The sequence below is a fragment of the Numenius arquata genome, unplaced genomic scaffold (assembly GCF_964106895.1).
Source record: "Numenius arquata unplaced genomic scaffold, bNumArq3.hap1.1 HAP1_SCAFFOLD_496, whole genome shotgun sequence".
NCBI lineage: Eukaryota > Metazoa > Chordata > Aves > Charadriiformes > Scolopacidae > Numenius > Numenius arquata.
Genome location: NW_027414412.1, coordinates 27897 through 51995, shown reverse-complemented (window position 1 = coordinate 51995; position 24099 = coordinate 27897). Strand labels below are relative to the sequence as shown.

At 58.0% G+C, this 24099-nt stretch overlaps 2 protein-coding genes across 2 annotated transcripts; both read right to left on the bottom strand.

Annotated features, from left to right (window-relative positions):
- Nucleotides 1-355: 355 nt before the first annotated feature.
- On the bottom strand, nucleotides 356-1294 carry LOC141477980 (olfactory receptor 14J1-like). The gene has a single exon (XM_074167118.1). It carries the CDS (start codon nucleotides 1292-1294, stop codon nucleotides 356-358), a length of 939 nt encoding a protein of 312 aa, XP_074023219.1.
- Nucleotides 1295-17363: 16069 nt separating this feature from the next.
- On the bottom strand, nucleotides 17364-20261 carry LOC141477982 (olfactory receptor 14J1-like). The gene is made up of 3 exons (XM_074167120.1): nucleotides 20220-20261; nucleotides 18572-18620; nucleotides 17364-18385 (listed from the first exon to the last, which is right to left on the bottom strand). Exons 1-3 carry the CDS (start codon nucleotides 20259-20261, stop codon nucleotides 17364-17366), a joined length of 1113 nt encoding a protein of 370 aa, XP_074023221.1.
- Nucleotides 20262-24099: the final 3838 nt, after the last annotated feature.

Below are 24099 nucleotides of genomic sequence, written 5' to 3'. Positions count from 1 at the left end.
AACAACTCAGTGGAGACCAAGCACTGGTGCTCCCTGGCTGTGCTGGGGCTCCTTTCCCCTTCAGCTCCACACACCCCCACTGCCCCCGCAGCTCCAGAGAAGGTCCTGGTGGAAAGATCTCAGACAACCAAGTCAATGAGTGTCCTTTATTTTATTTAAGCACTCAGCGCAGCGCCTCATTTACACAGTCTCTGGGTCACACAGGACAGGCAAGGACCAAGTTAGAAATGGTATGAAAAAAGACATTTTTTTTGTAAACAACTTTCTCGCAAGTATAACACCACCACCCCAAAATACGTGCGAGAGGCTGTGCCTGTAGTGAGATTCATTGTGACTGCTATGGAGATGAAGATGGCTAGTTCATTGCTTTTGAAAAACACCGAGTCATAGTTTTCCTCAGGGCATCCTTGAGCTCCTGGTTCCTCATGCTGTAGATGAGGGGGTTCACTGCCGGAGGAACCACCGAGTACAGCACAGCCACCACCAGGTCTAGGGATGGGGAGGAGATGGAGGGTGGCTTCAGGTAGGCAAACATGCCCGTGGTGACAACCAGAGAGACCACGGCCAGGTGAGGGAGGCACGTGGAAAAGGCTTTGTGCCGTCCCTGCTCAGAGGGGATCCTCAGCACGGCCCTGAAGATCTGCACATAGGACAGCACGATGAAAACAAAACAACCAAATGCTAAACAGACACTAACGACAACAACCCCAACATCCCTGAGGTAGGAGCCTGAGCAGGAGAGCTTGAGGATCTGGGGGATCTCACAGAAGAACTGGTCCAGGGCATTGCCCTGGCAGAGGGGTAGGGAAAATGTACTGACTGTGTGCAGGAGAGCGTCGAGAAACCCACTGCCCCAGGCAGCAGCTGCCATGTGGACACAAGCTCTGCTGCCCAGGAGGGTCCCGTAGTGCAGGGGTTTGCAGATGGCAACGTAGCGGTCGTAGGCCATGATGGTGAGAAGAGAAAACTCTGCTGACATCAGGAAGAGAAAGAAAAAGAGTTGGACAGCACATCCCGTGTGGGAGATGGCCGTGGTGTTCCAGAGGGAACTGGCCATGGATTTGGGGACAGTGGTGGAGATGGAGCCCAGGTCGAGGAGGGACAGGTTGAGAAGGAAGAAGTACATGGGGGTGTGGAGGCGGTGGTCACAGGCGATGGCAGTGATGATGAGGCCGTTTCCCAGGAGGGCAGCCAGGTAGATGCCCAGGAAGAGCCAGAAGTGCAAGAGCTGCAGTTCCCGTGTGTCTGCGAATGCCAGGAGGAGGAACACAGTGATGGAGCTGCCATTGGACATTTGCTGCCTCGGGGCATGGGGACCTGTTGTAAGAGGAAAAGTCTGTGACAAGTTCAGGTAGATGTCTATGAGCAAAACGTATTCTGGTTGTCATGGAAACCCCCCAGGTCACCTCTCCCCTTTCAGAAAGACCTTTGGCTGAAGTCTGGTGGGTGCTGGCTGAGGATCCCCCGAGGAGCAGAGGGCTCCGCGGTGGGTTCTGGAGGAGTCAGTCCTGCCCTACAGCAATAGAGATACAGGAACCGGGAGTCATAACAGCTAAAACCCACCTGTGGCATTAGAGGGATTATCAGCTTTGTCACTCCCAAAGGTGACACTCTGCAAGAGCAGAGCTGTGGAGAATTGGGTTTATTTGTTTCTTCTTGCCCCGCCACAGTGAGCGTTATTTTTAAGGCAGAAATCCTTGCCATTTCTGCTTCTCTCCAGGAGAAGCCCTTGTGGGTCCTGTGAGGCAACGGGACTGTCCCTGTGTGTGGAGTGAGGACAGCCAGTGTCTCCACCAGCCCTGTTCTCAGCTGCCCTCGGCTGCCACCTCGGAGCTGGAGGGCCAGCGCGCCCAGATGTTCCCCTGAGAAGGACCTGGACAACATTGAGAGTGGGTGAATCCCATTTCCAAGTGCAGATCTCCAAGCTCTTCCTACTGCCTCATCCTTCCTGAGGGATACCTCAGCTCTCCACTCCCAGCCAGGGACCTGGAGGGCCCATTCCGGCCGCTCGCACACAGCCTTCCAGCAGCACCTCCATGGCCTTGGCACCGGGGGGCTGCTGGGCAACAGAGAGATGCAACCGGAGAGCTGTGCCCTTCTGGAGGACAGCCTGCAGCACAGCACACACACCCCTGGCAGGGAAATCACTGAATGTCCTCAAGAGCATATGTTCTGAATGGAAAACTGGCTCCCTGAGCCCTGCAAACAGCATTGCCCCGAATTCTCTTCTCCAGGCTGAATCCCCCCAGCTCTCTCAGCCTGTCCTCGCAGCAGAGGGGCTCCAGCCCTCCCAGCATCTCCGGGGCCTCTGCTGGACCCAGACTCCCAGCTCAGCTGGGAACAAAGGCAGTGTGAACAGGAGGGGGGAAATGGAGAAATTCCCAATCTTCCTGTTAGTGGAGGCAGTTCAGGGACAAACAAATGGGTACTCGGAGTTTCTTCTCAACAGGGTTCCATGGGCTCAGGAGGTTACTCAAGCCATGGACCCCATGGCTTTGGAAGGGAAGGCTCTGCTGGGTGGCAGAAGAGACCTGGGGCTTGCTCCAGGGGAGGCATCTGCAGCGCCCGGCCCCCCCTCCCACGGCACTTTTGGGAGCAGCTCCCTCTCCTGTGTCTCTGCTTCCTGGAGAAGTCCCTGCCGGGGGCTGTTTCTCTGTGCCCAGGTCTCCTCCCTGTCTGTGCTCACAGACCCCATCCCACCCGCTGGGTGCCCAGCTCTGCCCTGCAGACCCCTCCTGGCAGCCGGGCACTGCCCAGGGGCATCTCTGGGAGTGCAGGGGCTCAGGAGCAGCTTGGCCAGGTCCCTACTAGAACTGGGGGCTCAGTGCCTCCTCCAGAGCAGGGAAATAAATGCCCATCTCCCACTGCCCACCCAGCCCACCAAAGGTGGAAAACTCAAAGCAAAGCCCTGTTACCTTTCCGGAAAATGCTACCTTGATGTTCTTCTTGAATGTCCCCAAGGTGATGCCCGAGGCTGAGCTGGAACTGCAGCAAACCTGCCCCAGGCGGCACACTCTCGGCAGCAGAAGGACCCTGCTTTGCCAGGAGGGGTTTCTTCCAGCCACAGCTTCTCCCCACATTGCCGTGGGGAGCTCCCCAGGCAGGCTGAGCTGACCCTGGCGGCAGAGTCCCTGCCCCAGCACACAGCCCCCTGGGGTGCAGGGACCCTGCTCTGAAGGACAGCCCTGGGCACCCCTGGCTGCACACCCACCTTCACCCCCTGCAGCCGTCTCTGGGCAAACTGAGTCCTCATGCCCTGTCCTGGTGTAACTGGGAATCCCTGCTCTGCAGCACATCCTTCTCCTCTAAAGCAGAGGAGAGTCCTCTGGAAAGACTCCATATACTATGTCATGTTCTGCCTTCTGGAAATCCCTTCAGCAACTGCAGCTTCACTGCCTGGAACCCAGAGACTTACCCAGTCAAGGGCTGTGAAGAGTTCCCCTCCGGTGAGCTCTCACCTTCCTCCCACCCCAGACAGCCTTTAACCTCTCCCCTCGCTGCCTGCAGGCAGTGCCCCCAGCCCTGCTCCTGGGCAGAGCTGTCTCTCTGCCGCGCTGCCCCGTGGCCAGGAGCTCCCTCCGTCCCAGGAGCCCGGCCCAGCTCAGCAGCAGGGGACCAGCCCAAGGTGGCACTTTCTCTGCCCCCTCTGGGCTCCCTCCAGGTGTCCTCAGGGCTCCAGGGGAACCTGCTGTGAAACAGGCTGAAGGAATCCCTGATGTTTCCTCCCTCAGCTGGGGAGAGACACTAATTTCCAGCGGTGTCATTTCTCCTTTTAGGAAAAGAGTTTGGCGTGAGCGTTCCCTTTCCTTGTCCTGTCATTAGGCAGGACACCAGGAAGAGGAAAGCAGCGGGAGCTCTTTTATCCAAGCTGGGGGGATGTCTTCAGTTTAGTGAATTACGTCTTCTGGTGGTCGTAGGGCAGGAAAGACATTCAGCTGAGTTTTCTCCGTGCCATGTCTCTGCTCTGAAGCAAAGCTTTGCACACACACAGGATTTTGGAAATGTTAGGGCAACTGTGAGCTTGCCTGGTTCCACTCCTGGGGGGCTGGTGTGGAATGTGTGATCCAGGTATAAATACCGGCTGGGAGGAGAATGGCTGGAGAGCAGCCCTGAGGAGAAGGACATGGGGATGTTGGTGGCTGAGAAACTCAACATGACCCATCACTGTGCGCTGGCAGCCCGGAAAGCCAACCGCATCCTGGGCGGCATCCCCAGCAGCGTGGCCAGCAGGGCGAGGGAGGGGGGGGAGGGATTCTGCCGCTCTGGGGAGACCCCCCCTGGAGCCCTGTGTCCAGCTTTTAGTCCTCAGCACAGGAAGGACATGGACCTGTTGGAGCGGGTCCAGAGGAGCCCACGGAGATGCTGGGAGGGCTGGAGCCCCTCTGCTGTGAGGACAGGCTGAGAGAGTTGGGGGGGTTCAGCCTGGAGAAGAGGAGGCTCTGGGGAGACCTTGGAGCCCCTTCCAGTCCCTCAAGGGGCTCCAGGAAAGCTGGGGAAGGACTCTTGATCAGTGAGGGGAGCCATGGGATGAGGGGGAAGAGTTTTAACCTGAAAGAGGGGAGATTGAGATGAGATCTGGGAAAGAACTTCTTTGCTGTGAGGGTGGTGAGAGCCTGGCCCAGGTTGCCCAGAGAAGCTGTGGCTGCCCCATCCCTGGAGGGGTTCAAGGCCAGGTTGGACGGGGCTTGGAGCAACCTGGTGTGGTGGGAGGTGTCCCTGCCCAGGGCAGGGGGTGGGACTAGATGATCTTTAAGGTCCCTTCCAACCCAAACCATTCGATCATTCTATGCTTCAGCCCAAATGTGCGGCAAAGCCCTCAGCAGGGACAGGACGAGCTGGAACTCTTCCCGTTGGAGACAGAGCTGTGGCACTGATGGAATAAACTGCCCAGGCGTGGTGGAGAGCTGAATACAGCTGGTCGTCCAGACCAGCATCTTCCAGGAACAGCAATAGTCCAGACTGAAAGTCAGTCCAACCTGGAAAGGCAATTCAAGGGCATCATTGTGCACATTTACTATTATGGGACCAACTAAAGAACCAAAGATAATGTGCGGTCACTGCTAGATTTGAGAGCAGATGTAGATAGAGCTGAGATTCTCCACGTTCTCTTTGCCACAGCCTTCCCCAGCAAGGTGTCCCACGCCTTGGTGACTCGAGGCAGGACTCCCAAGGAGAAAAGCCAGCAGTGGCTATGGGTCAGGTCAGGGGTCACAGAATCACAGAATGATATGGTATTGGAAGGGACCTCTGGAGACCATCTCCTCCAACCCCCTGCCAAAGCAGGTCCACCCAGAGCAGGTTGCCCAGGAAGGTGTCCAGATGGGTTTTGAATGTCTCCAGAGAAGGAGACTCCACCACCTCTCTGGGCAGCCTGTTCCAGGGCTCTGCCACCCTCGCAGGAAAGAAGTTCCTCCTCATGTTTAGATGCAACTTTGTATGTCCACGTTTGTGCCCGTTCCCTCTTGTCCTGTCACTGGGCACCACTGAAAAAAGACTGGCCCCATCTTCCTGACACACACCATTTAAGTATTTATAGGCGTTGATCAGATTCCCCCCTCAGTCTTCTCTTCTCCAGACTAAACAGACCCAAGTCCCTCAGACTTTCCTCGTAAGAGAGATGTTCTAGGCCCCTCATCATCTCGGTAGCCCTTTGCTGTACCCTCTCCAGCGGTTCCCTGTCCTTCTTGAACTGGGGAGGCCAGAACTAGACCCAGTGCTCCAGATGGGGCCTCCCCAGGGCAGAGCAGAGGGGGAGGATGACCTCCCTCAACCTGCTGGCCACCTGCTGGCTCTTCTTGATGCACCCCAGGATGCCATTGGCCTTCTTGGCCACAAGGGCACATTGCTGGCATTGACCCTCTGATCCCTCAGCTTTTACACTGAGCATGGGGCAGATGGGATGGAATACCCTGTTGGTCAGGTTTGGGTCGCCTGTCCTGTCCGTTCCTCCCTACAGGTGTGACCCCTCTACGCTTTTCCGCTTCCGGCCCTCCAGCGGGGCAAATAACAAATTTACCTGACCTTGGTTGTTATAGCAATACGGATAAGCAAGGGCCTCTCTGCACACCATTCCTTGGTACAATCAGGTCTTATCACTCTGAGAGCGAACAGTTTCTGAACAATATGCTGTTAATTTTCAGAGTTTAGTTGGTTAGAAGAGGCCCAGCTAAGAAGGTAAAATTACTGAACAGAAAATTAGTTCTGTTTTACCTCAAGCCAGGACAGGGTGTCACCCAAAAATCGTGCCCACCCCCACCCCCACCCCCCCCCCCAAAAAATCCATGCAGACACCTGTGTTACCACCAGGACTGTTTTGCTCACGGATCCAAAGCACGGCACCGCCTGGGCTGCTCTGGAGAACATCAGCTCCAGCCCAGCCCAAAGCCGTGCAGTAAAGCCCATCCTGCTCCTGCCGGGAGGGGTGCTTGGGCACACTGGGGGGGCTCTTGCATCCCACAGGCCTTCGATGCCATCTCTTGTCACTGCCCAACCGCAGCCAAGCCCCAGAGCCCACCCGCCCGGACGGGCTCCCAGTGGCAGGGACACGTTGGCGCAGGGGACAGGTGGGATTTTTGGAAACGGACTGGGGAGAAAGCGAGGCATAACTGCTTCCCAGCACAAGAGGGGAACCCTCTCTCCTCTCTCCCCAGCTGTGCCGCCTCCCTGCTGGCGTCATAATGCACCTTCAGGTGACGCCGGCTGATGTCACCGAGGGAGGCCCCACATCCCAAGGGAGGTCTCCCCAGCGCCGTGGCAGGGCCGGCACTTCCCGGCGAGGCTTGGCCACGGCTGGGCACTGCTCCGGGGCTCCCCACGGCGGCCCTTGGGAGCTGCTCCACAGCCGGGAGCGGGGTCGGGAGGCAGCGGGGCTGCGCTGGGGGACCCTCGCTGACAGGCAGAGCAGGGGCACGTCGCAGAGGAGTTTTGGGCGAGGAGCTGCAAGAGCAGCCCTTTCCCTGAGCTGAGGGCAAGCGGGCAAGCGCCATGGAGGGCTGCCACACCGTGGGCATCACCTTGGAGCTGAGCAGCTTGTTCCCCACGCTCCTGTGTCTCTCCACCGAGGGTAAGAGTTTTTTGGGAGCTTCTTCCCGAGGGCTCGCACCGGGGCTCTCCAGTGTCCAGAGCTGCAGCTGCTGGGCTGTGGGGGTGGCTGCACAGGGCTGGGGGCTGCCAGAGCCAGAGCCAGAGCCAGAGCCAGAGCCCTGCCTGAAGGCCCCGGGGACACTGTGGCAACCAGGACTCCCGGGTGGTGATGCTGGGGCTGCCCTCAGCCCCGAGGCTCCTGTGGGAAGGTCTCAGTCCCCTCGCCAGGGAGGCCACCCAGGGCCAGCTTGCCCTGGGAGCTGGTACCTCTTGGGGTTCTGGCCCTGGGACCAAAAGGGGTCCTGGGGACTGAGGTGTCCCCCAGTTCTCACAAGGCTCTCATGAGGCAGCGAGAAATGCCTGTGCTGCAAATCAGCCCTTCACCTGGAACTGCTCTCCTTTGGGAGAACCTCTGTTCCTTCCCACGGGATCCTCACGTGCCACCAAGCCGGCAGATCACCTTGTGGGCTCTGGGGTGCCATCCCTTTCTGGGGGTTCGATGGCCACGGCCCTGGTCCTGAGCCCTTCCCACGTCCCCATTTCTGCTCCAGCCCTGCCCCGGGAGCAGAGTAAGGCTGGCACTCTGAGATTGGGGGGCACAGCCCAGCTCCGCAGCCGCCATGGCGGTGTTTGTCTGGGCTGTTTGTGGATGCCTGTCTCTGTCCCCCTGGGCGAGGAGCTTGTGAGAGGCTGTGAGCTGCCTGGCCCCGAGCCTGACACCTCTTTCCCTTGCTTTCCAGAGATTGTGGCTATCTGGGACGCTGTGTCTGCGTACATCCTGGGACAGCTGAAGCTGGACAAGGTGGGCTGGCGGCTTGCACCCCTTTGCCCTGGAGAGCCTGGGCCCGGGGAGCGCTCCCTCCCTGGGCATCGTGGCAGCACACCAAGACAACCCCGTCTGCTGAGAGCTGCTGCTTGGTCAAGCAGGAGAGAAACCAAGTCCAGATCTTGTCTGAGAAAGCATTCGGCAGACGATAGGGCTTCACCCTTTGCTACGGTCAGAGTGGAGACACCAGGCAGAGAGAGAGGGGCTTACGCTGGGCCAAGGGCCAAGGATAAGCCCCGGGAATCAGTCCCAGGGGTATTCCCTCTGCTGCAAATGCCTGGGATCTTCTCTTGCCAAGGGACGTTAGCAAACGTTTTGAGGAGGGGGAGGAAACAAACGGAGACCTTGGGCCTTTTGCAGAGCTCTCACTTTTCCTGTCTCTGAAGTACTCACTCATCAGCCTTTGTCTTTTTTCCCGGGCAGGGTGTCCTGCTCCCAGGACTCGGGACCTTCGCTCTGGTCCAAGAGCGGTTCCAGGATGAAAGGGAGGTGCTTATGGTTCGAAGACCAGTATTCCAGCTGGGCATTGATGGGGCGTGTCTGCAGGAGCTCATGTTCCAGACAGTGACTATCCCCGGTGAGAAGGCAGCGGCCAGCCTCCACTTTCCCCCTTCCACGTCCGGGGGCAGCTGCATGCCCTTTGGAAAGGGCTGGGAGAAGTAGAGAATTGCCTCCAAAGGTCGGGGGACGGCTTGAGCTCCCTCCCCCAGAACAAACCAACCCCTCCCCAAGAACTGTTTTCATAAACGCCCCTTTCTGTGGCGTTCTGTTATGGATCTGACATGGAAATTCAGCCTGCCGTGGCAGTGACGATGTTCCTCCTCCTTGCAGACGATGCCAAGATCAAGCCGTTGAACTACAGGTGGCTCTCGCAAGCCACCTCCTTCCCGCGGCACATGGTGGAGGACTGTGTGCGAGAGACCATACTCTTGTACTCTTTCCAACTGAGGAACAGGCAGCGCCTCTCCTTCACCTTCAAGGACATTGGCGTTCTGTCCTGCCGAGACGATGTCCTGTGCATGCGGTTTTATTACGACTGCGTCACAGGGCTGGAGAGCAAGGCCAGCCGGATCGCGCTGCTTCGCACCGTGAGTGGCTCGGGTTTGGAGGGGGCTTCAGTGTCTTCCGTAGGGAAGCCTACGGAAGGGTGAGCAGCCCCGTCGCCGTTGGCCAGCCTGGACGTGGCCGGCCAGTCAAAGGGCCTTTCCCCACGCTCACCCCCACTGACTTCTGCGTCGGCAGAGAAAGTTTCTGCTGAGGTTCTGGGTCCTTGCCCTACAAAGAGCCTGGCAGCGTTCTATTGCGCGGTCTCCGTGTTTGCTGTGCAGCTTCTCCAGAGCAGAGCAGAGCAAAGCAAGGGCTAGCGTTCGTGGAGGAGGGTTTGGGAGAGGGCTTTGGAGAAGTGGCTTTCTTTTGGAGCAGGAGGCACATCTGCTTCCATGAGGAGCCAAGAGGAAACTGCCTTGGAAAGCTTCTAACAGCTCTGTGCCACTTTGCAGAGGCTGTGGATGCCGGGTGCAGCGATCTCCGGGGGAGCGAGCACCGCTCGGGGGACGCCGACTGCTCCCGACTACGCCTTCCCCAAGTGAGTGCGGTTCCTCTGCAGCCCTCGACCGACTGAGCGGGGGGCTTCCCAGCTCCTGCTCAGGAGCGCGCGCTGTTGGGGCTCGACACTCGGCAGCGAGTCAGGGATCAGTCCTCGAGTGCCTGGCTTCTGGTTCACTGATGCCGAGTTTGGGCTAGGCGTGTATTCTCCTGGAGTGACCGGGCATTGTGATGGTGCTTCTCGCCCCCAGCCCACCGTCATTGCCAGCAGAGAGAACCGGCTGCACGCAGAGAGGACTTGAAGCTACGTTTTGTGGCACTGGGGACAGGTTGCAAATAAGAGCTGTACATGGCCGCAGAGGGAAAGGGATGCCGTGCCTCGCACGACAGCCAGGAGGGAAAAGCGCTGGGGAGAGAGCTGCAGAGGGCCGGGGTCACCCTTCTTCAAGCCTGTGTCATCGTTTGCTTTCCAGGTTTCGGTTCGTTGTGATCAGCAGAGCGGTGGTCAAGGCTCTGGCCACCCAGCAGAGGAAGGCTTCAGAACAGCACAGGATGAGAAGAGGTACGGGAACCGCGTCCCAGCTCTCCAGGGCGAGCCCTTCCCCACGCTGGGTGACCGCAGCCCGGTTCAGACGCGCTCCCCACGGGGCTGCTCTGAAGAGTGTCCTCCTTTCCCAGCTACCGAGGGGCTTCTTGAGAAGGTGCTGCAGAGGCCGAGGAACCTTTCCCTCCCCGTGCTGCCAAGCCAGAGCCCGGGCACAAGGCAGCAAGACATGGGGAAGAAGACTTCTTCCAGGTGAGACCTCCTTGGGTGGGACGAAAGGGATCCCCGAGCCCATGTAGGAGAGACATGCCCTTTGGCCACTCCAGCTGCAGGGACTCGGGAAGGTGCCCGGCACGTGCCCCGCGGTTTTCAGGAGCTTCTTTGCCTCATCCCAGGCCCCTTAGCGGGGAAGGTGGCAGATGCTGGGTGCGCCCCACATCCCTTGGCTTGCCCTTCCAGCAGACCTGAGGGGCAGTCCTCTCTGCCGCGTCTCCATCCCATCCGCCTGATGTGGCTCAGGAAAGGCTCCCCCTTCCCACGGGAAACGGCCTCACCTCCCTTGCCTCTTCTTCTTCCAGCCTGGGGAGCTTTGATCCCAGATGAAAATGGGAGAGCAACCTGCCCCGTGCTCACACCGACTCCTCCTGCTGTCTCTTTGCAGTGTGCTCCCGCCATGTCCAGGCAGCTCCCCCAGCTCGGAGGAGGCCGACAGGCAGGAGCCTGCGCCTCCAGCCAGGCCCACCGCTGCGCTCCCGTCCTCTGAAGGCTGCAGGAGAGCGCTGCAGGTACCTGCTCTGCCTTGCTCTGACTACCGTGCCGCTTGAGACTTGGCAAATCCTCTTTGTGCGGAGAGCCATCCCCAAAGGGTCCCTTGGCCTGTTTTCATTGTCCCCTGTCTGTCCCCTCCTTCACATCTTCTTGGTGAAAAGGAAGGTTCTGCGGACCCTTCCCGCTGGTTATTGCCCCCTGGGTTGTAACGAAACACTTTATTCTGGCCAGGGGCTATGGAGAGCGTCCAGGTCCTTTCTAGGCTGCTGACAGTGGAGGTCTTTGGTCACTCGGCTGCGATTGCCATGAGTGGAGGAGCCTGGCGTGACTCCACGCCCCTGGATCTGTGCGGGGCAAAGCGCTGCCGGCTGAGGCAAGGGGCGCCAACGTGGCTCAGAGCCGAAGGAAGCCCCTCCAGGAGCTGAGACTAATCCTGCCTGCTGCTGCATTTCCATCCTCTCCAGGAGGTCCGGCAGCTGTCTGCAGAGTGGGACCAATCAAAGACCCGGTGGCAAGAGCGGCTGCAGCAAGCTAAGGCAGAAGCGGCGGCGTGGGAAGCCTGGTCTGCAGGGCAGGACCGAGAGCCGCCCCAGGTACGGGCGGCGAGTGACACCGCTGGGAGCAGCAGCCACCCGGGGGGCAGGTCTCCGGGGGTGGGAGCAGGACTGACCCCCGCTGCAGGCCAGGGCTTTGCCCGCTCATCCCCGTGCGGGAGAGATCGGCGGCAGGACGCGAGGGGCGAAAGCAGCCGCCGGCCGTGATGACGGGCACGCGGTGCTGAGTCTCCTGCGCCCAGGTCCTGCTGCGGGCTCCTTTCACGGGAGGTCCTCTGGGAAACGGCACCTCTGTTTGCCGTTTGCTGAGAGCGTCTCCTCCTTGGCAGGCCCTCGGCACTGAAGACGCTTGGACTCCCCACCCTCCAGCCCAGCCCAGGAGAAGGGAGGTCAACTGGAGGTGGAGGAAGGCTGAAAATCCTCTCCCCGCGGAGGAGAGGGCAGCAGCAGCCCAGCGGGAGAGACTGCGGCCTGAGTAAGTGTGCGCCGGCTCTGGCACAGCCTGGAGCAGTCCAGCAGCCGTGACCACACACAGATGTCCAGGTTCCCCGTCCCTGCGTCCTGGGGTGCCATAGGACAGCCTCCGGTGTCTCCTGCCCCGGGCACGACCGGGGTTACCCACACAGCCGAGGCCCAAAACTCACCCGCAGGGTGGGCGCAGGGGCTGGAGCGGGGAGAGGCGGAGGGGTCTCCGGCAGAGGCTGAGGGATGACCTTTCCCTGTTGTCGCAGCCACCTTTCCCCACGAGCCGCCCAGGTCCTCAGAAGGCTGGAGCCGCACCAGACACAGAGGGGCATCTACAAGCACGTCGCTGAGCACCACAGGCGGCGTCAAGAGCAGCAGAGGCAGCTCCCCTGGTAAGTGTCTCCAAAAAGGGATGGTGCCGCCCCCGGCTGCAGGGCCCCTGCCTCCACCGAGGGCAGTCCCGGGGCAAAGAGGGCATTTCTCCCACAGCCCTCGTGAGACAGAAGCAGGTCTTGGAGGCTGGCTTTGGGCTGGAACTCCCTGACACCCAGGGGGGCTGCCTGGGCACCCAGAACCGGCTTTCCACGGGGGATGTAAAAGTCCTGGCTGAAGGCAGAGGGATGGATCCCTCTGATGGAGGGCGCTCTCCTTTCCAAACCAGAGAGCGTGTCCTTCCCTTGCAGAGTCCTGCCCCAAGACGCCTTGCCCCCAGGGGGGACACGTGTACGGGACACCCAAGGTCTCGGCCCCACCGGACTCAGCCCCAGGCTGACCAGCTGCCCCCGGGACCTTCTCATGGGCCCGGGCATCAGGGGCCTCTCCCACTCCACAGACGCCTCATGGCAAGCAGATCCCAACACAGGTGGCCTGAGCTACGCCTGCAGGATTTCCCTGCCTTCTCCCCGTCCATACGATCAGACCCTTCTCTTTCTTCCTCCCCAGCACCAGATGCTGGAACCGCAGCAGAGGAGAAGGTGCCGGGAGCGGCGGCTGTGGCAGTGGCTCTTAGCCAAGGGCCGGGAGGCCTCTCACCTCAGCTGCGGGCACGCAGCTATCAATACGAAATAAAGAGCTCTGGGGCTGTTCCCAGTTGGACTGACTGGCCTGTGCCTGGCGATGGATGGCTCTGAAGGGATTAGACACACCCCAGGCGTGATGCCAGAACGGCTCGTAGGGGCAGGAGGGAACCAAGTCCACACGTGCCCCACAGCGCCAACACCTGCAGCCCCACTCCTGCAGAATCCTCCCTACGTCCCCGAGCATATGGTGATTTCTCTCCTCTGGTCCCAGGTGGACCAAACCTGTCCGGAGAACAGTTCTCTCTCTTTACTGGAGGTCGAGGTTGAGCGCCAACAGCATGGCCCCTGGAAAACTTTTCACACCATCCTCTAGAGGTCCTTTCCCGTTCTCTGTATCTTTCCTTTTCAAATGGAACTCTAACATCAACAGATCTGCCATAGGAAGCTCTCACACCATACACTGGACCTTGCCTTTGCCTCTTCTTGGATACGGTGGCGATCGCGAATAGGAACGAGACGGGGAACGCCTAAATGACCGAGAGCAGGAGCGAGAGCGGGAAGAACCTGGTCTTGACTTGGAGTAGCTTCGAAATTCCAGAGTGAGACGAAGCGCTATAGGCAGACTTGGGCCTTTAAACAAAGCACAACACAAAAGCAATCAATGAAGTTAATTCAAAGCAGTCACTCTCCCTGTGTTTTTTTCTTTCTCCCATATTTGGTTTGGTTGGGTTGTGTTTTCCCTCTCCGTATGCTTATGGCAAAGCTTCTTTCCGCTGCTGACATAACGCCACTGCAAATTGAAGAACCGGACAGCGTGTGAAAGCTTCTGCTTCTGAGACAGAACCGCTGCTGCTTTGAGCCTGTAAAAGCACAGAGGAAGGGTAGGTTTATTTCCACTCCTTTCTAGCACGTGAACTACCACAGCTACTGACCGATTTAAGGTGGGCCCTGCCGGTACGCGAGCACACACACACGTACGTTTCACTACTCGGCAACCTCACGCGCTGCAAGTCATTTTTGGGGCAGTAAGATGCAAAAAGAGCAAGTCCTTACGGCTACAGGGCACTATCAAACATCAACAAAACACGATTCAGCCCGAAGACAGTAACGCTCCGTTTTAAAAGGCCAGCTGAGTCGATTTAACTTCACCACTCGTTGGCAATTTGTACAGGATGCAAGATACTTGTACGTCAGTCCTACAGACAGGACTAGTTAATCACAGAATCACAGCATGGTAGCGGTTGGAAGGGACCTTCAGAGATCATCCAATCCAAGCCCCTGCCAGAGCAGGGTCACCCAGAGCAGGCTGGACAGGAACCTGTCCCACGGGGGTTTGAAGATCCCCTGGGAGTTTGAGGATCCCCTCTTGTCCTGTCACTGGGCACCACCAAAAAATGGCTGGCCCCATCCTCCTGACACCCACCCTTTAAGTATTTATAGGCGTTGATCAGATCCCCCCTCAGTCTTCTCTTCTCCAGACTAAACAGACCCAAGTCCCTCAGCCTTTTTATCGTAAGAGAGATGTTCTAGGCCCCTCATCATCTTTGTAGCCCCTATGAATACCTCTAACCTTTGCTGCCGCTGTGAACTGCAGGTTCTAAAAGCTTGTCTGTCTTACTGTAGCCAAATCTTCCCTTTACACAACACTTTATGTTATGTTCATATCTATCTTTTTCTTTCTATCTCTCCATCCATCCATCCATCCATCCATCTATCTACCCACCCATCTATCTATCCATCAATCTATCTATATCTAATACAGTTCTCATAAGATTGGCCCTTGTAGAAAGACACATACTTAGCGGATAGTTGCTGAGTGGTGTTGTTTATGGAACTTTATTGTGCTTTGCTTTTCTTTTGTGACAAATAGGAAAGCTCCTCCTGTGCCCGGGTGCAGCCAGTTCCCCGAGGAGAGCTGGTGGAGCTGTAACCTCCAGCTGCAGACCTGAGTGGAGCAGTCTGATGCGAGGAACAGTGATGTAAGTCCCCGGCGGCTAGTGTCAGAAGTAGTGAGGAGCAAGGTTGTCCAGACAGTGGTGGACCTCAAGGGACCGCTTTTTCTACCCCTCCAGACCTCCTGAGGAGACCCTCTGCATCAATATCGACAGCAGAATGCTGCCATCACCTCTTCTCTAAACGGAAAAGTAGTAAAATGTACCCTTTACAATCAAACATCGTTGGTTTAGGTGCACTTTGAAATCTTCCACTGTGAAATGACTCCAATCAGGTGTACAAGTCTTGAAGGCTTGAAGAAAATTGCAGGAAGAGACATAGCTCGTTAGGGCTTTCTGTATTTTAATGAGCCCCACGGTGTATTAGCCCCTCAGTCCACGAACCTCAGTTCCTGAGAGAAGAGCAAACAAAGTGCTCAAGAAATCCAACTGAGAAAAAAACCTCAGAGCACCTGGAAGCATTAATGGGCCCCACTGAGGGCCGTTACTGGCCAAGCTTCCCCAGGGACTCGTTAGAGCAGATCACAGGAGGCCATGATTGCAGGTTGGCAAAGGTGCTGTGCAGGCAGCTCAGATGCTGAGGAACCCCTCGGTTTGTCTGATGGAGCAGAAAGGCCAATCCCTGACCCCCAGGCCCTGGGAAGGCAGTTCCTGCCCCTCAGGTGGGGCTCAGGGCCCTTCCTGGGGTGATCGGGTGTGAGGGGGAGCAAGGCCAAGCGTTCAAGGGCTGGGCAACACCTCCCGGCCTCCCCAAGCAGGGCAAAGGAAGGAATGAAGTCCAGAGCCTCCAAACAAAGTTCCTCCTTTTAGGCCTCGGTGGCAGAGGAAGCTGCCCTAAGCTAAGGGGACAAAGACCTCAGTCCTGTTGGGCCTTGCAGCCTCGCCAGAGCCCTGTGACGTCTCTACTGCAGGTTGTCCTACACCGTCCCACACCTTATCCCTTTCCCCTCAGTCTGTTGGCGTCCATCCTGCTTTCCCACCGGGCTCTCACCCCAGCATTTCTGTATCTTCCCTGATGTCTCTGCATCCTTGCTGGATTTTCGTTGAAACACCGAGGCGTGGGCTGATCCAGACTCCCTGTGGGTGACCTCTAGCACCACAATGCCCCGCTTTGATTGAGATTTCTTTTCCCTCACCTAATTGAAAAAAACAACCCATTGCCCTCCAGATGCCTTCTGCTGGCCTGTCAGAGACACTGCCCGACCTGAGCCTAAAAGCCCAGCCATGACTCAAGGGCTGACCTACCAGCGAGTGCAGAAAGAAGTGACCTGGCAGCCCCCTCTCCCAGCCACATTCCTGCTGTTGGCCTGTCCCCTCCAGAGACAGCAGTGACCTCACGGACACCTTGGCAGCCATGTGCCTCCTGCTGGCCCACAAGATACTAACCCAACAAGTGCAAGGTCCTGCCCCTGGGTCACGGCAATCCCAGGCACAAATACAGGTTGGGTGGAGAACGGCTGGAGAGCAGCCCTGAGGAGAAGGACTTGGGGGTGTTGGTGGCTGAGAAGCTCCACACGAGCCAACAACGTGCGCTGGCAGCCCAGAAACCCCGCTATCCTGGCCTGCATCCCCAGCAGCGTGGCCAGCAGGGCGAGGGAGGGGGGGAGGGATTCTGTCCCTCTGCTCCGCGCTGGGGAGACCCCCCCTGGAGTCCTGTGTCCAGCTTTTAGTCCTCAGCACAGGAAGGACATGGACCTGTTGGAGCTGGTCCAGAGGAGGCCCCGGAGATGCTGGGAGGGCTGGAGCCCCTCTGCTGTGAGGACAGGCTGAGAGAGTTGGGGGGGTTCAGCCTGGAGAAGAGGAGGCTCCGGGGAGACCTTAGAGCCCCTTCCAGTCCCTCAAGGGGCTCCAGGAAAGCTGGGGAAGGACTCTTGATCAGAGAGGGGAGCCATGGGATGAGGGGGAAGAGTTTTAACCTGAAAGAGGGGAGATTGAGATGAGATCTGGGAAAGAACTTCTTTGCTGTGAGGGTGGTGAGAGCCTGGCCCAGGTTGCCCAGAGAAGCTGTGGCTGCCCCATCCCTGGAGGGGTTCAAGGCCAGGCTGGAGGGGGCTTGGAGCAACCTGGTGTGGTGGGAGGTGTCCCCAGGGCAGGGCAGGGGGTGGCACTGGGTGGTCTTTAAGGTCCCTTCCAACCCAATCCATTCTATGATTCTATGACAGCCACACTGTAGGACTCTGACCAAGCTCCAAGAGCACTCAGGCCTTACACTCGTGCAAGGGCTCAAAAGGAGAGTGTGGAAGTGAAGACAGAACAACTCAGTGGAGACCAAGCACTGGTGCTCCCTGGCTGTGCTGGGGCTCCTTTCCCCTTCAGCTCCACACACCCCCACTGCCCCCGCAGCTCCAGAGAAGGTCCTGGTGGAAAGATCTCAGACAACCAAGTCAATGAGTGTCCTTTATTTTATTTAAGCACTCAGCGCAGCGCCTCATTTACACAGTCTCTGGGTCACACAGGACAGGCAAGGACCAAGTTAGAAATGGTATGAAAAAAGACATTTTTTTTGTAAACAACTTTCTCGCAAGTATAACACCACCACCCCAAAATACGTGCGAGAGGCTGTGCCTGTAGTGAGATTCATTGTGACTGCTATGGAGATGAAGATGGCTAGTTCATTGCTTTTGAAAAACACCGAGTCATAGTTTTCCTCAGGGCATCCTTGAGCTCCTGGTTCCTCATGCTGTAGATGAGGGGGTTCACTGCCGGAGGAACCACCGAGTACAGCACAGCCACCACCAGGTCTAGGGATGGGGAGGAGATGGAGGGTGGCTTCAGGTAGGCAAACATGCCCGTGGTGACAACCAGAGAGACCACGGCCAGGTGAGGGAGGCACGTGGAAAAGGCTTTGTGCCGTCCCTGCTCAGAGGGGATCCTCAGCACGGCCCTGAAGATCTGCACATAGGACAGCACGATGAAAACAAAACAACCAAATGCTAAACAGACACTAACGACAACAACCCCAACATCCCTGAGGTAGGAGCCTGAGCAGGAGAGCTTGAGGATCTGGGGGATCTCACAGAAGAACTGGTCCAGGGCATTGCCCTGGCAGAGGGGTAGGGAAAATGTACTGACTGTGTGCAGGAGAGCGTCGAGAAACCCACTGCCCCAGGCAGCAGCTGCCATGTGGACACAAGCTCTGCTGCCCAGGAGGGTCCCGTAGTGCAGGGGTTTGCAGATGGCAACGTAGCGGTCGTAGGCCATGATGGTGAGAAGAGAAAACTCTGCTGACATCAGGAAGAGAAAGAAAAAGAGTTGGACAGCACATCCCGTGTGGGAGATGGCCGTGGTGTTCCAGAGGGAACTGGCCATGGATTTGGGGACAGTGGTGGAGATGGAGCCCAGGTCGAGGAGGGACAGGTTGAGAAGGAAGAAGTACATGGGGGTGTGGAGGCGGTGGTCACAGGCGATGGCAGTGATGATGAGGCCGTTTCCCAGGAGGGCAGCCAGGTAGATGCCCAGGAAGAGCCAGAAGTGCAAGAGCTGCAGTTCCCGTGTGTCTGCGAATGCCAGGAGGAGGAACACAGTGATGGAGCTGCCATTGGACATTTGCTGCCTCGGGGCATGGGGACCTGTTGTAAGAGGAAAAGTCTGTGACAAGTTCAGGTAGATGTCTATGAGCAAAACGTATTCTGGTTGTCATGGAAACCCCCCAGGTCACCTCTCCCCTTTCAGAAAGACCTTTGGCTGAAGTCTGGTGGGTGCTGGCTGAGGATCCCCCGAGGAGCAGAGGGCTCCGCGGTGGGTTCTGGAGGAGTCAGTCCTGCCCTACAGCAATAGAGATACAGGAACCGGGAGTCATAACAGCTAAAACCCACCTGTGGCATTAGAGGGATTATCAGCTTTGTCACTCCCAAAGGTGACACTCTGCAAGAGCAGAGCTGTGGAGAATTGGGTTTATTTGTTTCTTCTTGCCCCGCCACAGTGAGCGTTATTTTTAAGGCAGAAATCCTTGCCATTTCTGCTTCTCTCCAGGAGAAGCCCTTGTGGGTCCTGTGAGGCAACGGGACTGTCCCTGTGTGTGGAGTGAGGACAGCCAGTGTCTCCACCAGCCCTGTTCTCAGCTGCCCTCGGCTGCCACCTCGGAGCTGGAGGGCCAGCGCGCCCAGATGTTCCCCTGAGAAGGACCTGGACAACATTGAGAGTGGGTGAATCCCATTTCCAAGTGCAGATCTCCAAGCTCTTCCTACTGCCTCATCCTTCCTGAGGGATACCTCAGCTCTCCACTCCCAGCCAGGGACCTGGAGGGCCCATTCCGGCCGCTCGCACACAGCCTTCCAGCAGCACCTCCATGGCCTTGGCACCGGGGGGCTGCTGGGCAACAGAGAGATGCAACCGGAGAGCTGTGCCCTTCTGGAGGACAGCCTGCAGCACAGCACACACACCCCTGGCAGGGAAATCACTGAATGTCCTCAAGAGCATATGTTCTGAATGGAAAACTGGCTCCCTGAGCCCTGCAAACAGCATTGCCCCGAATTCTCTTCTCCAGGCTGAATCCCCCCAGCTCTCTCAGCCTGTCCTCGCAGCAGAGGGGCTCCAGCCCTCCCAGCATCTCCGGGGCCTCTGCTGGACCCAGACTCCCAGCTCAGCTGGGAACAAAGGCAGTGTGAACAGGAGGGGGGAAATGGAGAAATTCCCAATCTTCCTGTTAGTGGAGGCAGTTCAGGGACAAACAAATGGGTACTCGGAGTTTCTTCTCAACAGGGTTCCATGGGCTCAGGAGGTTACTCAAGCCATGGACCCCATGGCTTTGGAAGGGAAGGCTCTGCTGGGTGGCAGAAGAGACCTGGGGCTTGCTCCAGGGGAGGCATCTGCAGCGCCCGGCCCCCCCTCCCACGGCACTTTTGGGAGCAGCTCCCTCTCCTGTGTCTCTGCTTCCTGGAGAAGTCCCTGCCGGGGGCTGTTTCTCTGTGCCCAGGTCTCCTCCCTGTCTGTGCTCACAGACCCCATCCCACCCGCTGGGTGCCCAGCTCTGCCCTGCAGACCCCTCCTGGCAGCCGGGCACTGCCCAGGGGCATCTCTGGGAGTGCAGGGGCTCAGGAGCAGCTTGGCCAGGTCCCTACTAGAACTGGGGGCTCAGTGCCTCCTCCAGAGCAGGGAAATAAATGCCCATCTCCCACTGCCCACCCAGCCCACCAAAGGTGGAAAACTCAAAGCAAAGCCCTGTTACCTTTCCGGAAAATGCTACCTTGATGTTCTTCTTGAATGTCCCCAAGGTGATGCCCGAGGCTGAGCTGGAACTGCAGCAAACCTGCCCCAGGCGGCACACTCTCGGCAGCAGAAGGACCCTGCTTTGCCAGGAGGGGTTTCTTCCAGCCACAGCTTCTCCCCACATTGCCGTGGGGAGCTCCCCAGGCAGGCTGAGCTGACCCTGGCGGCAGAGTCCCTGCCCCAGCACACAGCCCCCTGGGGTGCAGGGACCCTGCTCTGAAGGACAGCCCTGGGCACCCCTGGCTGCACACCCACCTTCACCCCCTGCAGCCGTCTCTGGGCAAACTGAGTCCTCATGCCCTGTCCTGGTGTAACTGGGAATCCCTGCTCTGCAGCACATCCTTCTCCTCTAAAGCAGAGGAGAGTCCTCTGGAAAGACTCCATATACTATGTCATGTTCTGCCTTCTGGAAATCCCTTCAGCAACTGCAGCTTCACTGCCTGGAACCCAGAGACTTACCCAGTCAAGGGCTGTGAAGAGTTCCCCTCCGGTGAGCTCTCACCTTCCTCCCACCCCAGACAGCCTTTAACCTCTCCCCTCGCTGCCTGCAGGCAGTGCCCCCAGCCCTGCTCCTGGGCAGAGCTGTCTCTCTGCCGCGCTGCCCCGTGGCCAGGAGCTCCCTCCGTCCCAGGAGCCCGGCCCAGCTCAGCAGCAGGGGACCAGCCCAAGGTGGCACTTTCTCTGCCCCCTCTGGGCTCCCTCCAGGTGTCCTCAGGGCTCCAGGGGAACCTGCTGTGAAACAGGCTGAAGGAATCCCTGATGTTTCCTCCCTCAGCTGGGGAGAGACACTAATTTCCAGCGGTGTCATTTCTCCTTTTAGGAAAAGAGTTTGGCGTGAGCGTTCCCTTTCCTTGTCCTGTCATTAGGCAGGACACCAGGAAGAGGAAAGCAGCGGGAGCTCTTTTATCCAAGCTGGGGGGATGTCTTCAGTTTAGTGAATTACGTCTTCTGGTGGTCGTAGGGCAGGAAAGACATTCAGCTGAGTTTTCTCCGTGCCATGTCTCTGCTCTGAAGCAAAGCTTTGCACACACACAGGATTTTGGAAATGTTAGGGCAACTGTGAGCTTGCCTGGTTCCACTCCTGGGGGGCTGGTGTGGAATGTGTGATCCAGGTATAAATACCGGCTGGGAGGAGAATGGCTGGAGAGCAGCCCTGAGGAGAAGGACATGGGGATGTTGGTGGCTGAGAAACTCAACATGACCCATCACTGTGCGCTGGCAGCCCGGAAAGCCAACCGCATCCTGGGCGGCATCCCCAGCAGCGTGGCCAGCAGGGCGAGGGAGGGGGGGGAGGGATTCTGCCGCTCTGGGGAGACCCCCCCTGGAGCCCTGTGTCCAGCTTTTAGTCCTCAGCACAGGAAGGACATGGACCTGTTGGAGCGGGTCCAGAGGAGCCCACGGAGATGCTGGGAGGGCTGGAGCCCCTCTGCTGTGAGGACAGGCTGAGAGAGTTGGGGGGGTTCAGCCTGGAGAAGAGGAGGCTCTGGGGAGACCTTGGAGCCCCTTCCAGTCCCTCAAGGGGCTCCAGGAAAGCTGGGGAAGGACTCTTGATCAGTGAGGGGAGCCATGGGATGAGGGGGAAGAGTTTTAACCTGAAAGAGGGGAGATTGAGATGAGATCTGGGAAAGAACTTCTTTGCTGTGAGGGTGGTGAGAGCCTGGCCCAGGTTGCCCAGAGAAGCTGTGGCTGCCCCATCCCTGGAGGGGTTCAAGGCCAGGTTGGACGGGGCTTGGAGCAACCTGGTGTGGTGGGAGGTGTCCCTGCCCAGGGCAGGGGGTGGGACTAGATGATCTTTAAGGTCCCTTCCAACCCAAACCATTCGATCATTCTATGCTTCAGCCCAAATGTGCGGCAAAGCCCTCAGCAGGGACAGGACGAGCTGGAACTCTTCCCGTTGGAGACAGAGCTGTGGCACTGATGGAATAAACTGCCCAGGCGTGGTGGAGAGCTGAATACAGCTGGTCGTCCAGACCAGCATCTTCCAGGAACAGCAATAGTCCAGACTGAAAGTCAGTCCAACCTGGAAAGGCAATTCAAGGGCATCATTGTGCACATTTACTATTATGGGACCAACTAAAGAACCAAAGATAATGTGCGGTCACTGCTAGATTTGAGAGCAGATGTAGATAGAGCTGAGATTCTCCACGTTCTCTTTGCCACAGCCTTCCCCAGCAAGGTGTCCCACGCCTTGGTGACTCGAGGCAGGACTCCCAAGGAGAAAAGCCAGCAGTGGCTATGGGTCAGGTCAGGGGTCACAGAATCACAGAATGATATGGTATTGGAAGGGACCTCTGGAGACCATCTCCTCCAACCCCCTGCCAAAGCAGGTCCACCCAGAGCAGGTTGCCCAGGAAGGTGTCCAGATGGGTTTTGAATGTCTCCAGAGAAGGAGACTCCACCACCTCTCTGGGCAGCCTGTTCCAGGGCTCTGCCACCCTCGCAGGAAAGAAGTTCCTCCTCATGTTTAGATGCAACTTTGTATGTCCACGTTTGTGCCCGTTCCCTCTTGTCCTGTCACTGGGCACCACTGAAAAAAGACTGGCCCCATCTTCCTGACACACACCATTTAAGTATTTATAGGCGTTGATCAGATTCCCCCCTCAGTCTTCTCTTCTCCAGACTAAACAGACCCAAGTCCCTCAGACTTTCCTCGTAAGAGAGATGTTCTAGGCCCCTCATCATCTCGGTAGCCCTTTGCTGTACCCTCTCCAGCGGTTCCCTGTCCTTCTTGAACTGGGGAGGCCAGAACTAGACCCAGTGCTCCAGATGGGGCCTCCCCAGGGCAGAGCAGAGGGGGAGGATGACCTCCCTCAACCTGCTGGCCACCTGCTGGCTCTTCTTGATGCACCCCAGGATGCCATTGGCCTTCTTGGCCACAAGGGCACATTGCTGGCATTGACCCTCTGATCCCTCAGCTTTTACACTGAGCATGGGGCAGATGGGATGGAATACCCTGTTGGTCAGGTTTGGGTCGCCTGTCCTGTCCGTTCCTCCCTACAGGTGTGACCCCTCTACGCTTTTCCGCTTCCGGCCCTCCAGCGGGGCAAATAACAAATTTACCTGACCTTGGTTGTTATAGCAATACGGATAAGCAAGGGCCTCTCTGCACACCATTCCTTGGTACAATCAGGTCTTATCACTCTGAGAGCGAACAGTTTCTGAACAATATGCTGTTAATTTTCAGAGTTTAGTTGGTTAGAAGAGGCCCAGCTAAGAAGGTAAAATTACTGAACAGAAAATTAGTTCTGTTTTACCTCAAGCCAGGACAGGGTGTCACCCAAAAATCGTGCCCACCCCCACCCCCACCCCCCCCCCCAAAAAATCCATGCAGACACCTGTGTTACCACCAGGACTGTTTTGCTCACGGATCCAAAGCACGGCACCGCCTGGGCTGCTCTGGAGAACATCAGCTCCAGCCCAGCCCAAAGCCGTGCAGTAAAGCCCATCCTGCTCCTGCCGGGAGGGGTGCTTGGGCACACTGGGGGGGCTCTTGCATCCCACAGGCCTTCGATGCCATCTCTTGTCACTGCCCAACCGCAGCCAAGCCCCAGAGCCCACCCGCCCGGACGGGCTCCCAGTGGCAGGGACACGTTGGCGCAGGGGACAGGTGGGATTTTTGGAAACGGACTGGGGAGAAAGCGAGGCATAACTGCTTCCCAGCACAAGAGGGGAACCCTCTCTCCTCTCTCCCCAGCTGTGCCGCCTCCCTGCTGGCGTCATAATGCACCTTCAGGTGACGCCGGCTGATGTCACCGAGGGAGGCCCCACATCCCAAGGGAGGTCTCCCCAGCGCCGTGGCAGGGCCGGCACTTCCCGGCGAGGCTTGGCCACGGCTGGGCACTGCTCCGGGGCTCCCCACGGCGGCCCTTGGGAGCTGCTCCACAGCCGGGAGCGGGGTCGGGAGGCAGCGGGGCTGCGCTGGGGGACCCTCGCTGACAGGCAGAGCAGGGGCACGTCGCAGAGGAGTTTTGGGCGAGGAGCTGCAAGAGCAGCCCTTTCCCTGAGCTGAGGGCAAGCGGGCAAGCGCCATGGAGGGCTGCCACACCGTGGGCATCACCTTGGAGCTGAGCAGCTTGTTCCCCACGCTCCTGTGTCTCTCCACCGAGGGTAAGAGTTTTTTGGGAGCTTCTTCCCG

Excerpts from the sequence above, each read along its gene's own strand:
- LOC141477982 (XM_074167120.1), bottom strand. The coding sequence starts at position 20,261 with ATGAGGACTCAGTTTGCCCAGAGACGGCTGCAGGGGGTGAAG. Across the intron at positions 18,621-20,219 it reads GACGGCTGCAGGGGGTGAAG|AGTGTCACCTTTGGGAGTGA; the intron begins GTGGGTGTGCAG and ends CTGCTCTTGCAG. Across the intron at positions 18,386-18,571 it reads TAATCCCTCTAATGCCACAG|AATACGTTTTGCTCATAGAC; the intron begins GTGGGTTTTAGC and ends CATGACAACCAG.
- LOC141477980 (XM_074167118.1), bottom strand. The coding sequence starts at position 1,294 with ATGTCCAATGGCAGCTCCATCACTGTGTTCCTCCTCCTGGCATTCGCA.